Source organism: Oncorhynchus mykiss, chromosome 32 (assembly GCF_013265735.2).
Source record: "Oncorhynchus mykiss isolate Arlee chromosome 32, USDA_OmykA_1.1, whole genome shotgun sequence".
Lineage (NCBI taxonomy): Eukaryota > Metazoa > Chordata > Actinopteri > Salmoniformes > Salmonidae > Oncorhynchus > Oncorhynchus mykiss.
In genome coordinates, this window is record NC_050572.1 from 8,792,896 (window position 1) to 8,808,385 (window position 15,490).

At 50.0% G+C, this 15,490-nt stretch overlaps 1 protein-coding gene across 1 annotated transcript; it reads right to left on the reverse strand.

Moving 5' to 3' along the window:
• Nucleotides 1-209: 209 nt before the first annotated feature.
• LOC110489364 (SH3 domain-binding protein 5-like) lies at nucleotides 210-15,215 on the reverse strand. Its single transcript, XM_036970815.1, has 6 exons — nucleotides 14,542-15,215; nucleotides 13,662-13,724; nucleotides 13,079-13,207; nucleotides 9,977-10,138; nucleotides 2,897-3,070; nucleotides 210-2,616 (listed from the first exon to the last, which is right to left on the reverse strand). The coding sequence occupies exons 1-6, from the start codon at nucleotides 14,791-14,793 to the stop codon at nucleotides 1,792-1,794; spliced, it is 1,605 nt and encodes a 534-aa protein (XP_036826710.1). The 5' UTR covers nucleotides 14,794-15,215; the 3' UTR covers nucleotides 210-1,791.
• Nucleotides 15,216-15,490: the final 275 nt, after the last annotated feature.

The window sequence follows — 15,490 nt, forward strand, 5'->3', positions numbered from 1 at the left end:
ATAACGAACATAACTTAGTGGTGTTAAGTTAGGGTGAAATGTATGTAGGGTAGCCTAGTGGTTAGAGCGTTGGACTAGTTAACCGAAAGGTTGCAAGTTCGAATCCCCGAGCTGACAAGGTAAAAATCTGTCTTTCTGCCCCCTGAACAAGGCAGTGTTCCTAGGCCGTCATTGTGAAATAAGAATGTGTTCTTAACTGACTTGCCTAGTTAAATAAAAGGTTAAAAAAAAACAAATTAAAAAAATGTTATGTTTCATGTTTTGTGTGGACCCCAGGAAGAATAATGGCTGCTTTTGCAACAGCTACTGAGGATCCTAATGAAATACCAAAATACCAGTTAATGTTTAAACAGTGTTAACTACGGTAAAACACTGGCAAACTATTTCAAATCTAAAACAATTTTTAAAAAACTTCACCAAAATAGTCTCACTATTCAAGGACGACAGTTAAGAAATGTAATAATAAATGGTTTAGAATTTAGATTTCTTGATCACTAAAAAATGTCATCATCGACGACCGGGGGTTATTTGCGCGTTAAACTCTTACAGAATATCTTACAATTTGGACGGCTAAGGGCACTTAAAATACATTTCAGTCAAATTAAAATCTTATTTTAGAAGTTCGTCAAAAACTGTTCTTTATAGCGTATACAATACTAAAGGAGTTAATTAGAACCATTTCCCACCATGCAGTGTAACATCTCGGAAAGGTCCCAAATGGCCCTGGTAAAAAGCAGTTCACTACATATGGAATAGGGTGTAATATTGGACACAACCCCAGGCTAGCTGACATTTCTTCCTGACAGAAAACGGGGATTGTGAAAAGGTCAGAGAGAGAAACACTGTGGAAGTGTTAGATCAATGCGAGTGACGGACACATTCTCTACTGAGGAGTCGTTGGTCCTCTAGCTGCTGGGAACATTTCCAGAACATTCTACTGGGAGGTAAAAACAATACAACTGGTCTAAAAAACTAAATAAAATGTTTATATAAATTACCTTCTTATCCAAATAATCATATTCCTGTTTGTATTTCTACTCCAGAGGGAGAGAGAAGTAACGCTTGCATTAACACCTTTAATGCCACGGACGAGCAACAACAAAAAAACTATTATGTGGTAATTCAATCAATACGGAAAAAGGTATTCATTCAGGGATTAAAGCCAATATAAAAATAACATTCCTAAAATAAGCTTTGCTTGCGTAAATTTCTCCCGCATGTGAAACGGTCAATAGAGTAAGTGTACGTTGTGTAAGTTATGTGGTCTCTGTATCTACATTCATCAGCATTGTGTTTAGACGAGCCTCAGTGGATTTGTCATGCGTTGGCAGTCTCAGGTCCCTGATATCTTTACTGTGTTGCACAATAGACGGAGCAGAGTGAGAGAACTACAATTCCCACAGGGACCTAGTTTAAAATCACCTAACACTTCCTCTTCTCGCTTTCTTCACGTTGTTATTCATGATGCACCAGCCACCCTCCTCCCTGCTTACTCCCCTCTGCAGTGTCACAAGGATGCAGGCAGCGTCACAAGGATGCAGGCAGCGTCACAAGGATGCAGGCAGCGTCACAAGGATGCAGGCAGCGTCACAAGGATGCAGGCAGCGTCCCAAATGACACCCCATTACCTACGGGGGGCTCTGGTCAAATGTAGTGCACTATATAGGGAATAGGGTGCTTCTACAGTCTCCATGTCTTTTCTATGATGTTGACCTTCTGATCTCATTCCCTTATTTGATCACTCATCATCATCATCATCATCACTCACCAGCCCATTCTATTCTTCTGGACTCACAAACTCACACTTCTGTGGTGCTGCTTGACAAAGCTCTCCTGTCTCTCTCTCCGTATCGCCCCCCTCACCTCCTCCAATCTATCCTGCCTTGGAGTGGGGATGACAACGTCCCTCAGAACTCTCTCCTCTGCCCTGGGGTTCCCGTCTCGGATCTCAGCTATCAAGGACCTCTCCCTCTCCTTTCCCATCAGGCTGCTCACGTCCCTCACAACTCTCTCCTCTGCCCTGGGGTTCCCGTCTCGGTTCTCAGCTATCAAGGACATCTCCCTCTCCTTTCCCATCAGGCTGCTCACAACTCTCTCCTCTGCCCTGGGGTTCCCGTCTCGGTCTCTGTTCTCAGCCATAAAGGACTGGTCCCTCTCCCAGTCCTCTCCCATCAGGCTGCTCACGTCACTCAGATTCCCCAGGTGCTCCACCGAGTCACACTTCTCCAGATCCGAGGCGATGGTCTGGAGGCTGATGTCAGACATGGAGTCTGACCCTGCCTCCCCCCTCTTCCTGTGACCCCAGCCCTGCTCTCTGTGTCTCTCCACCCACTGCCTGGTCTTCTCTCCATCAGCCCAGTCCTTCTCATCCAAGCCTGCTCCTCCGCCACATGCTCCTCCAACCTGAACCCCGACCGCAGCTTTGACCTCAGCCTCCGCCCCCACTGGGGAGCTCCGCCCACCGCAGGCTATGGGGTGGGCCCTGGTGGCTCGGACACGCCCCCTCTGAGCATGGATCTGCTCGCTGATTTGCTCCAGGTTGCGCAGGGCGACGGAGTAGCGCATCTTCACCTTTGCGACACGTTCTTCCAGCTGCACCACATTCGCCTTGTGCTCCTGTCAGAAAAGAAAAACAGACAGTAAGCTGCTTATGCCCTGGTCATTGAAATCAATGGGAGTGTCTCACGCTGTGCAAAAGCTAAACGTACGTGTCCAATGTAGAAGGCCATGTGTTGCTGAAAACATGTCAGATCTGGCCAAGCGGGAGCATGTCCATCAGGACGAGAACGGTTGTAGCACTGAACCTTGAGGGGACGCCGTAGCTAATAGTGGACTCGGTTCTTTAGATATAGACTCCTGTCCTATGGGCAATTCTGTCTGAGACGAGGCTACTCACCTCTAGTATGTGGTTGAACTGAGCCTTGAGCTCAAAGTAAGGTTTGGACTTGACGATGACCCTCTTCAGGGATTTCTGGAGGGTCTGGACACGTTGCTCTGCCTCCTGGCACAGCTGAGTGACCCGCTGGTGCTCCTTCTCGCTCCGCAGCCGCTCCTCCTCTGCCTCGTTCACCTGGGAAACACAAGCACGCACACACACACACACAATCAGCGGCCGTCGGTCATGCCCTTGGACATCAAGCCGCCCTGAGCCAGCCTCACTCTGTAGGTGCCTCTTTCCACATCACCAGAATCAACACACTGGCACTTTTACAAGGAGAAAAGTCAACCAAGAGTAGGATACCTTATTTTACCTCACACATACAGCGCATTCGGAAAGTATTCAGACACCTTGACTTTTCCCACATTGTTACGTTACAGCCTTATTCTATAAGTGATTCAATTGTTTTTTTTCGCCCTCCTCATCAATCTACACACAATATCCCATAAAGACATCACAATATCCCATAATGACATCACAATATCCCATAATGACATCACAATATCCCATAATGACATCACAATATCCCATAATGACATCACAATATCCCATAATGACATCACAATATCCCATAATGACATCACAATATCCCATAATGACAAAGCAAAGTGTTTTAGAAATATTCTAACTGAAATATCACATTTACATAAGTATTCAGACACTTAACTGAGAACTTGATTGAAGCACCTTTGACAGAGATTACAGCCTCGAGTCTTCTTGGGTATGATGCCACAATCTTGGCACACCTGTATTTGAGGAGATTCTCCCATTCTTCTCTGCAGATCCTCTCAAGCTCTGTCAGGTTGGATGGGGAGTGTCACTGCACAGCGGGTTTAAGTCCGGCCTCTGGCTAGGCCACTCAAGGACATTCAGAGACTTTGTCCCAAAGCCACTCCTGTGTTGTCTTGGCTGTGAGGTCCTGAGTGCTCTGGAGCAGGTTTTCATCAAGGATCTCCCTGTACTTTGCTCCATTCATCTTTACCTCGACCTCGATCCTGACTAGTGTCCCAGTCCCTGCCGCTGAAAAACATCCCCACAGCATGATGCTGCCACCACCATGCTTCACCGTAGAGATGGTGCCACCACCATGCTTCACCGTAGGGATGGTGCCAGGTTTCCTCCAGATGTGACGCTTGTCATTCAGGACAAAGAGTTAAATCTTGGTTTCATCTGACCAGATCTTGTTTCTCATGGTCTGAGAGTCTTTAGGTACCTTTTGGCAAACTCCAAGCAGGCTGTCATGTGCCTTTTACTGAGAAGTGGCTTCTGTCTGGCCAGTACCATAAAGGCCTGGTTGGTGGTGTGCTGCAGAGATGGTTGTTCTTCTGGAAGGTTCTCCCATCTCCACAGAGTAACCATAGGGTTCTTGGTCAACTCCCTGACCAAGACCCTTCTCCACCGATTGCTCAGTTTGGCCAGACGGCCAGCTCTAGGAAGAGTCTTGGTGGATCCAAACTTCTTCCATTTAAGTATGATGGAGTCCACTATGTTCTTGGAGAACTTCAATGCTGCAGAAATGTTTTGGCACCCTTCCCCAGATCTGTGCCTCGACACAATCCTGTTACGGAGCTCTAAGGACAATTCCTTTGACCTCATGGCTTGGTTTTTGCTCTGACATGCACTGTCAACTGTGGGACCTTTTTATATAGACAGGTTGTGTGCCTTTCCAAATCATGTCCAATCAATTTAATTTACCACAGGTGGACTCCAATCAAGTTGCAGAAACATCTCAAGGATTATCAATGGAAACAGAATGTACCTGAGCTCAATTTACAGTCTCATAGCAAAGGGGCTGAATATTTATGTAAATAAAGTATCTGTTTATTTTATTTGTACACATTCTAAAAAACCTGTTTTTGCTTTGTCCTTATCTGGTATTGTGTTTAGATTGATGAAGAAAATTGTCATTTCTCTCTCTCAATTTTAGAATAAGTGATGATAATACCTGGGTGAGAGTCCCCTCTCTTCAACCTTTCCGAAGGCCCTGTATCACTCACACCTACCCTCTGAACAGAGCAGCATTGAGCCATCAACATCACAACCAACTGTTAGGTTGACGCTTGGTGATGATAATACCTGGGTGAGAGTCCCCGCTCTTCAGTCTCACATATACATGCTAAGTGCACTGTGGCTCACTTGAGTCACTTCCATAGCAGGATAGAACAGCGGAGCTCCCATTGCATGAGAATGAGGACATCCAACCTCCAATTAATTCTCATTGATTACGCACAGAGAGCGCTCGTCTCCCTGCGCCACGCTGGCCGTCTCAGGCTGCATAATAAATAGCTGATGTGGCCATCTGACACTGACCCAAATGGTGCTCTACTCCCTATATAGGGCACTACTACCCTATGGGCCCTGGTCAAAAGTAGTGTACTGTGCAGCGACTAGGGAGCCATTTGGGATGTAGCGTTAAACCTCCGCTCCAGACTGATGAGGGGGCTTATAATGCTTTCACATTTCCATTGGACCTTATTCAAGTACAATCTTGTGGGTGAAGAGATTGATAGTTCTCACAGGACCCCTCCACTATTATTCACTGTCTACTACAGACATAGCTTTAGCCACGAGTAGGCTAGTGATTGTCCTCTCCCCCATCTCTCCCTGTGCCTTGGAAAACCCCCTCCTCTCCCCCGTCTCTCCCGGTGCCTTGGAGAACCTCCTCCTCTCCCCTGGCTCTTCCTGTGCCTTGGAGAACCCCCTCCTCTCCCCCGTCTCTCCCTGTGCCTTGGAGAACCCCTTCTCCTCCCCTGTTTCTCTGTGCCTTGGAGAACCTCCTCCTCTCCCCTGGCTCTTCCTGTGCCTTGGAGAACCCCCTCCTCTCCCCTGTCTCTCCCTGTGCCTTGGAGAACCCCCTCCTCTCCCCCGTCTCTCCCTGTGCCTTGGAGAACCCCCTCCTCTCCCCCGTCTCTCCCTGTGCCTTGGAGAACCCCTTCTCCTCCCCTGTTTCTCTGTGCCTTGGAGAACCTCCTCCTCTCCCCTGGCTCTTCCTGTGCCTTGGAGAACCCCCTCCTCTCCCCTGTCTCTCCCTGTGCCTTGGAGAACCCCCTCCTCTCCCCTGTCTCTTCCTGTGCCTTGGAGAACCCCCTCCTCTCCCCTGTCTCTCCCTGTGCCTTGGAGAACCCCCTCCTCTCCCCTGTCTCTCCCTGTGCCTTGGAGAACCCCCTCCTCTCCCCTGTCTCTTCCTGTGCCTTGGAGAACCCCCTCCTCTCCCCTGTCTCTCCCTGTGCCTTGGAGAACCCCCTCCTCTCCCCTGTCTCTTCCTGTGCCTTGGAGAACCCCCTCCTCTCCCCTGTCTCTCCCTGTGCCTTGGAGAACCCCCTCCTCTCCCCTGTCTCGGAGAACCCCCTCCTCTCCCCCGTCTCTCCCTGTGCCTTGGAGAACCCCCTCCTCTCCCCCGTCTCTTCCTGTGCCTTGGAGAACCCCCTCCTCTCCCCCGTCTCTCCCTGTGCCTTGGAGAACCCCCTCCTCTCCCCCGTCTCTCCCTGTGCCTTGGAGAACCCCCTCCTCTCCCCCGTCTCTCCCTGTGCCTTGGAGAACCCCCTCCTCTCCCCCGTCTCTCCCTGTGCCTTGAAGAACCCCCTCCTCTCCTCTGTCTCTCCCTGTGCCTTGGAGAACCCCCTCCTCTCCCCTGTCTCTCCCTGTGCCTTGGAGAAGCCCCTCCTCTCCCCTGTCTCTCCCTGTGCCTTGGAGAACCCCCTCCTCTCCCCTGTCTCTTCCTGTGCCTTGGAGAACCCCCTCCTCTCCCCCGTCTCTCCCTGTGCCTTGGAGAACCCCCTCCTCTCCCCCGTCTCTCCCTGTGCCTTGGAGAACCCCCTCCTCTCCCCCGTCTCTCCCTGTGCCTTGGAGAACCCCCTCCTCTCCCCTGTCTCTTCCTGTGCCTTGGAGAACCCCCTCCTCTCCCCTGTCTCTCCCTGTGCCTTGGAGAACCCCCTCCTCTCCCCTGTCTCTTCCTGTGCCTTGGAGAACCCCCTCCTCTCCCCTGTCTCTCCCTGTGCCTTGGAGAACCCCCTCCTCTCCCCTGTCTCTTCCTGTGCCTTGGATGACCCCCTCCTCTCCCCTGTCTCTTCCTGTGCCTTGGAGAACCCCCTCCTCTCCCCTGTCTCTTCCTGTGCCTTGGATGACCCCCTCCTCTCCCCTGTCTCTTCCTGTGCCTTGGAGAACCCCCTCCTCTCCCCTGTCTCTTCCTGTGCCTTGGATGACCCCCTCCTCTCCCCTGTCTCTTCCTGTGCCTTGGATGACCCCCTCCTCTCCCCTGTCTCTTCCTGTGCCTTGGATGACCCCCTCCTCCTCCTCATCTCTCTCCCTGTGCCTTGGAGTACCCCCTCCTCTCCCCCGTCTCTCCGTGTCCTTGGAGAACCACCTCCTCTCCCCCGTCTCTCCCTGTGCCTTGGAGAACCCCCTCCTCTCCCCCGTCTCTCCCTGTGCCTTGGAGAACCCCCTCCTCTCCCCCGTCTCTCCCTGTGCCTTGGAGAACCCCCTCCTCTCCCCCGTCTCTCCCTGTGCCTTGGAGAACCCCCTCCTCTCCCCCGTCTCTCCCTGTGCCTTGGAGAACCCCCTCCTCTCCCCTGTCTCTCCCTGTGCCTTGGAGAACCCCCTCCTCTCCCCCGTCTCTCCCTGTGCCTTGGAGAACCCCCTCCTCTCCCCCGTCTCTCCCTGTGCCTTGGAGAACCCCCTCCTCTCCCCTGTCTCGGAGAACCCCCTCCTCTCCCTTGTCTCTTCCTGTGCCTTGGAGAACCCCCTCCTCTCCCCTGTCTCTCCCTGTGCCTTGGAGAACCCCCTCCTCTCCCCTGTCTCTCCCTGTGCCTTGGAGAACCCCCTCCTCTCCCCTGTCTCTTCCTGTGCCTTGGAGAACCCCCTCCTCTCCCCTGTCTTTCCCTGTGCCTTGGAGAACCCCCTCCTCTCCCCTGTCTCGGAGAACCCCCTCCTCTCCCCCGTGTCTCCCTGTGCCTTGGAGAACCCCCTCCTCTCCCCCGTCTCTCCCTGTGCCTTGGAGAACCCCCTCCTCTCCCCTGTCTCTCCCTGTGCCTTGGAGAACCCCCTCCTCTCCCCCGTCTCTCCCTGTGCCTTGGAGAACCCCTCCTCTCCCCCGTCTCTCCCTGTGCCTTGGAGAACCCCCTCCTCTCCCCTGTCTCTTCCTGTGCCTTGGAGAACCCCCTCCTCTCCCCTGTCTCTCCCTGTGCCTTGGAGAACCCCCTCCTCTCCCCTGTCTCTTCCTGTGCCTTGGATGACCCCCTCCTCTCCCCTGTCTCTTCCTGTGTCTTGGAGAACCCCCTCCTCTCCCCTGTCTCTCCCTGTGCCTTGGAGAACCCCCTCCTCTCCCCTGTCTCTTCCTGTGCCTTGGAGAACCCCCTCCTCTCCCCTGTCTCTCCCTGTGCCTTGGAGAACCCCCTCCTCTCCCCTGTCTCTTCCTGTGCCTTGGATGACCCCCTCCTCTCCCCTGTCTCTTCCTGTGCCTTGGAGAACCCCCTCCTCTCCCCTGTCTCTTCCTGTGCCTTGGATGACCCCCTCCTTTCCCCTGTCTCTTCCTGTGCCTTGGAGAACCCCCTCCTCTCCCCTGTCTCTTCCTGTGCCTTGGATGACCCCCTCCTCTCCCCTGTCTCTTCCTGTGCCTTGGATGACCCCCTCCTCTCCCCTGTCTCTTCCTGTGCCTTGGATGACCCCCTCCTCCTCCTCATCTCTCTCCCTGTGCCTTGGAGAACCCCCTCCTCTCCCCTGTCTCTCCCTGTGCCTTGGAGAACCCCATCCTCTCCCCTGTCTCTCCCTGTGCCTTGGAGAACCCCCTCCTCTCCCCTGTCTCTTCCTGTGCCTTGGAGAACCCCCTCCTCTCCCCTGTCTCTCCCTGTGCCTTGGAGAACCCCCTCCTCTCCCCTGTCTCTTCCTGTGCCTTGGAGAACCCCCTCCTCTCCCCTGTCTCTTCCTGTGCCTTGGAGAACCCCCTCCTCTCCCCTGTCTCTTCCTGTGCCTTGGATGACCCCCTCCTCTCCCCTGTCTCTTCCTGTGCCTTGGATGACCCCCTCCTCTCCCCTGTCTCTTCCTGTGCCTTGGATGACCCCCTCCTCCTCCTCATCTCTCTCCCTGTGCCTTGGAGAACCCCCTCCTCTCCCCTGTCTCTCCCTGTGCCTTGGAGAACCCCCTCCTCTCCCCTGTCTCTCCCTGTGCCTTGGAGAACCCCCTCCTCTCCCCTGTCTCTTCCTGTGCCTTGGAGAACCCCCTCCTCTCCCCTGTCTCTCCCTGTGCCTTGGAGAACCCCCTCCTCTCCCCTGTCTCTCCCTGTGCCTTGGAGAACCCCCTCCTCTCCCCTGTCTCTTCCTGTGCCTTGGATGACCCCCTCCTCTCCCCTGTCTCTTCCTGTGCCTTGGAGAACCCCCTCCTCTCCCCTGTCTCTTCCTGTGCCTTGGATGACCCCCTCCTCTCCCCTGTCTCTTCCTGTGCCTTGGATGACCCCCTCCTCTCCCCTGTCTCTTCCTGTGCCTTGGATGACCCCCTCCTCCTCCTCATCTCTCTCCCTGTGCCTTGGAGTACCCCCTCCTCTCCCCTGTCTCTTCCTGTGCCTTGGAGAACCCCCTCCTCTCCCCTGTCTCTTCCTGTGCCTTGGAGAACCCCCTTCTCTCCCCTGGAGAACCCCCTCCTCTCCCCTGTCTCTTCCTGTGCCTTGGAGAACCCCCTTCTCTCCCCTGGAGAACCCCCTACTCTCCCCTGTCTCTTCCTGTGCCTTGGATGACCCCCTCTTCTCCCCTGTCTCTTCCTGTGCCTTGGATGACCCCCTCCTCTCCCCTGTCTCTTCCTGTGCCTTGGATGACCCCCTCCTCTCCCCTGTCTCTTCCTGTGCCTTGGAGAACCCCCTCCTCTCCCCTGTCGCTTCCTGTGCCTTGGATGACCCCCTCCTCTCCCCTGTCTCTTCCTGTGCCTTGGAGAACCCCCTCCTCTCCCCTGCCTCTTCCTGTGCCTTGGAGAACCCCCTCCTCTCCCCTGTCTCTTCCTGTGCCTTGGATGACCCCCTCCTCCTCCTCCTCATCTCTCTCCCTCTGTCAGTACCTTGGAGGTGGCGTGGTTGAGCATCTCCTGCCAGGTGGGGTCCAGAGTGTTCCTGTCTGCCAGGAGCCCCTGCTCTGCCACGTACACCATCTCCCTGGCAGCCGTATGCATGGAGACGGCTCTCTCGTACCGCAACGCTGCCTTCTGAGTCTCCTGCTGGGCCTATGAAAACAACAACCAATCATAGTTCAGTAAAGAACACCACACAACCAATCATAGTCCTTACTTACGGTAAAGTTAAAATGTAATTCCCATCGACATCCATCCATGACTAAGTGAAAATCTGATTTAAAATGGAAGTTGGGATTAGCCTCTAAAATCAAGAGCTAGACAGACGGTGGAGGGGACACTGAGGAAAACAGGAAGTCTCCCCATCACCAGCTATAAAACAAGATGGCAGCAACAGCTACAAATCACAGAGAAGTGAAACATAAAAATAGCTGATCCTGATTGTATTCTAGTCATGCCAGTTGGTGAATTATGTCAAAGCCAGAGAGGGGAAAGATTTGTCCATGTTGGTTGAGGGAGAAGGTGAGACAAAGTATGCATCCCAAATGGCACCCTATTCCCTATATAGTGCACTACTTTTGACCAGAATCAGGGTGCCATTTGGGGCCCAAGCCAAGGTGACTCAGAATCACAGGGCAGGATAGAGCAGTCTCCTGAGATAGGCTGTAGCAGCAGGAGGGGGCGGGGCCCGGATGGACGCACAAGGTTGAGCAAAGTTTATGGTTGTCAGGTGAAGATTGATGACGGCTTCACTTTGAACACCACTTATCATCTTTGTGACACAGTTCCCTTGACGGTCTGTCTCGCTCAATAGCAGTCAGACGCGTGGCAGGCGAACCAAGCAACTGTGTTATGGACAGAATAATAAAATCACAAAAGGTGCTTAGTTGTCTCCTGAATAGACATCCACGTACGTAACACCTAGAGTATCAGTCAAAAGTTCGGACACACCTACTCAGTCAAGGGTTTTTCTTTATTTTTTACATTGTAGAATTATAGTGAAGACATCAAAACCACGAAATAACACATATGGAATCATGTAGTAACCAAAATGTTTAGCAAATCTAAATATATTTTATATTTGAGATTCTTCAAAGTTGCCACCCTTTGCCTAGATGACAGCTGTGCACACTCTTGGCATTCTCTCAACCAGCTTTACCTGGAATGTTTTTCCAATAGTTGTGAAGGAGTTCCCACATATGCTGAGCACTTGTTGGCTGCTTTTCCTTCACTCTGCGGTCCAACTCAACCCAAACCATCTCAACTGGGTTGATGTCGGGTGATTTTGGAGGCCAGGTCATCTGATGCAGGACTCCATCACTGTCCTTCTTGGTCAAATTGCCCTGACACAGCCTGGAAGTGTGTTTTGGGTTATTGTCCTGATGAAAAACAAATGGTAGTCCCACTAAGCCCAAACCAGATGGGATGGAGTATCGCTGCAGAACTCTGTGGTAACCATGCTGGTTAAGTGTGCCTTGAATTCTAAATAAATCACCAACAGTGTCACCAGCAAAGCACCATCACACCTCCTCCTCCATGCTTCATGGTGGGAACAACATATGTGGAGATCATCCATTCACCTACTCGGCGTCTCAAAAACATGGAAGACAGAACCAAGAATCTGGACTCATCAGACCAAAGGACAGATTTCCACCAGTCAAATGTCCATTGCTTGTGTTTCTTGGCCCAAGAAAGTCTCTTCTTATTGGTGTCCTTTAGTAGTGGTTTCTTTGCGGCATTTATTTGGGCTACAAGTTCTGAGGCTGGTAACTCCTCTGGTATCCTCTGCAGCAGAGGTAACTCTGGGTCTTCCTTTCCTGTGGCCGTCCTCATGAGAGCCAGTTTCATCATAGCGCTTGATGGTTTTTGCTACTACACTTGAAGAAACTTTCAAAGTTATTGAAATTTAGGGAGTGTTTGGCCGGTAGGGAGATCCTTGTCTCATCGCGCACCAGCACCACCGCACCGGCAGGCCGTGGAAACAGTGCGCGCTAACCAAGGTTGCCAGGTGCACGATGTTTCCTCCGACACATTGGTGCGGCTGGCTTCCGGGTTGGATGAGCGCTGTGTTAAGAAGCAGTGCGGCTTGGTTGGTTTGTGTATCGGAGGACGCATGACCTTCGACCTTCGTCTCTCCCGAGCCCGTACGGGAGTTGTAGCGATGAGACAAGATAGTAGCTACTAAAACAATTGGATACCACGAAATTGGGGAGAAAAAGGGGTAAAAATTTTTTTTTAATGAAGCTGGTTGAGAGAATGCCAAGAGTGTGCAAAGCTGTCATCAAGGCCAAGGGTGGCTACAACTATATCAAAATATTGTTTTATTTGTTTAACACTTTTTTGGTTACCATGTGTTATTTCATCGTGTTGATGTCTTCACTATTATTCTACAATGTAGAAAAAAGTAAAAATAAAGAAAAACCCTTGAATGAATAGGTGTGTCCAAACTTTTGATTGGTACTTGTATTATTTACCTTTATTTAACTAGGGAAGTCAGTTAAGAACAAATTCTTATTTTCAATGATTGGTGGTTAACTGCCTGTTCAGGGACAGAATGACAGATTTGGACCTTGTCAGCTCGGGGATTTGAACTTGCAACCTTCCGGTTACTAGTCCAACGCTCTAACCACTAGGCTACCCTGCCGCCCCTATATACCTAGGAAATTAGACCACCCAGCTTCTTTCTACTTTTCTCATCTACATTTTCATTGGCCGTGAGGTTGGTTGTGGCTAACCAGGTCAAATTTCCCTAACGGTTATCCTAACAATTTGGAATTACCCTTCACAACGCTGATTAAATGACAGTCACATGACAGTCACACGCGTGCCAGGTTTCACCAAGGGTTACATTTTTTATGTAATCAATAAGGATGATTTATTAGGCGGCTCCCTTGTATTACGCCCAAAATAACAATTTAGGAGGTTAAATTCATATTAACATCTTAAGGAAAATGCTTTTTACACATTTATGCGTGTGGAAAAAAATGTGTAAATGTAGGATGACAGAAGCTGGCTGACTAGTATGACAAAATATCAATTTAAAGATAGTATTAAAATTCAGTCAGACGTAAAACACCCCAGAAACACACCAACCTCTTTGGTTAGTCTGCGGGCTTCGTAGTAGGGCCTGGCCTTCTCGATGCAGGTGCCTAGCTGGGAGCCCTGAGCATTGAGCTTCCTGGCTGAGTCAGTGAGGATCCTCCTGTAGCTGGACCTAGCATCCTGAAGAGGAGAGAGACATTCACCAGTTAACCTCACAGCTCAGTACTGTAAATGATATGCTAAATTATATCACACTAATAACATCCTCAATAGAGCTCTTTGCAATAGACTTTGACACAAGGGAAGAAAGTCATCTCCTCCACACTCTGACCTCTCTACTCAGTACCAGTATGTTGAGGAGGACCTTGTGGCTAAATGAGGCCTGACTCAGTAGCCCATATGCACACAACATTCTCTATGTCAGCATCAACAAAGAGCAGGTAGGCTACGCACCAAAAGAAAACATATAAAGTGTAGCGCTAGCTTTTAGGCCTCGGGCCGATCAGTCAAACAGACACCGTGTTGGGTAGCGTGGCTGATACAAACACTGTTCTGGGACATACAGGCCTAGTCTCTTGGGACACATTACATTTGATTCTGGGTGACCAGGCTAGGTGACAAAGAGCTCACTCACATCCAGTTGCAGCTCCAGCTTATTGATCTCATCACTGGCCTGATTTAGGTGCTCTAGCTCCTCCTGAGAGAGAGAGAACGAGAGAGAACGAGAGAGAGAGAGAGAGAGAACGAGAGAGAGAGAACGAGAGAGAGAGAGAACGAGAGAGAGAGAACGAGAGAGAGAGAGCGAGAACGAGAGAGAGAGAACGAGAGAGAGAGAGAGAGAGAACGAGAGAGAACGAGAGAGAGAACGAGAGAGAGAGAGAACGAGAGAGAGAGAGAACGCGAGATCATTACAACACGGCATATAGATATGACATTTGAAATGTCTTTATTCTTTTGTGAGTGTAATGTTTACTGTTCATTTTATATTGTTTATTTCACTTTTGTTTATGATATCTATTTCACTTGCTTTGGCAATGTAAACATATGTTTCCCATGCCAATAAAGCCCCTCAAAATGAAATTGAATTAATTGTAAAGAGAGAAAGAGTGGGAGGGAGGGCAAGAATAGGAAGAGGTTTTGTATTGGCCCTGGTCTTCATCACAGTAAGCGAGTAGGAAAAGGTTTCATATTTGGCTTAGCCTGGGCATACATTGAATTACAATAAGTATGAAAGGAATCACTGTGAAATTAATTTGCAATGCAGATGTGGGCTTTAAATTGCATAACTAGGCTAAATAATGCAAGCGTCTGTCATACTGACATTTATTTTCCCTATGGTTATTAATTTAGCTATATTGACTGGGATGAGTATGCGCTTGTCAAGCAGCCTACATACAGTACATGTAACCAGTATGAAGCATGGATTTGCAATAAAACAAGTCAGATACTGTACAGGCTGCTGAACTCTCTCTCTAACGGGCACTTTCAATACAACATTTTAACATAAAACGTACCTGAATTCTAGGGTCCAATTCCTCTTCATATTTGTCTTCATCAGTATCCTCAATCTTTTTCCCAGTAACAGCATCATCCTTACATTCTGCTTTCATCTTGTCCAGAGTGTTTTCGTTGCCTCCGTCTCCTCCTCCTTTCAGGATACAGTTGTCCCCATCCTCAGCCTCTTCGCCGGGGGTCTCCTCACGTAGGCCCGCCATTTCGGGACCCCCAGAGCCGGATGGACTTTCACGCGAACTCCCTGGTTCCATTTGTGGCCCGCTGTGTTTTGGGGGTTTGCTCGACAAAAGATGAAATGTAAATTTATACAAGTCATATAAATGTTTAAATACGTGCTATGTACATGTTGGAAATCCACGTTTGCAATCAGCACCTAATACCTAATAACTAGCAGCTAGATATATGTTGTTTGCTAACTAAATGCTGTAATCAAGCCATTGCTTTCCTTGGCAGGCTAACTAGCTAAGGTTAAGCTAGCTGCTAGTTCGCTGAACTTGCAGGTACATATAAGCTAGCTAGCTCAAGCTGTAGCTCTCATTTACGCCAGATAACGTCATCATATTATCTGTGGTGCAGCTTGAACCAGTAAAATTACTGTAGCTTTCGACAAACCGGTCCTTCTGCCTTGTCATGACATGTCAATTTGAGGCTTGGTGCCTCCCCATCTCATCTCTTCCCTGCTCTGTGTTGGCAGCCCTACTTGAGGTGTGAAATGTATAATCCGTGACACATTTTGAAATGGTTCCATTGATGTTTGATTTAATCAAATTACACGGCATTTTAAAAAAACAAATAAAACATTGAGAACATCAAATGCATTTCATAGTATTAGCCCTGCATGTTAAATCCCCACATTTAAATGCATGGCTCTTTCCTCTACAATGAAATACATCCAACTTCAATGCTTGTAATAAAATAAAATGTTATTTTTTATTTTACTAGGCAAGT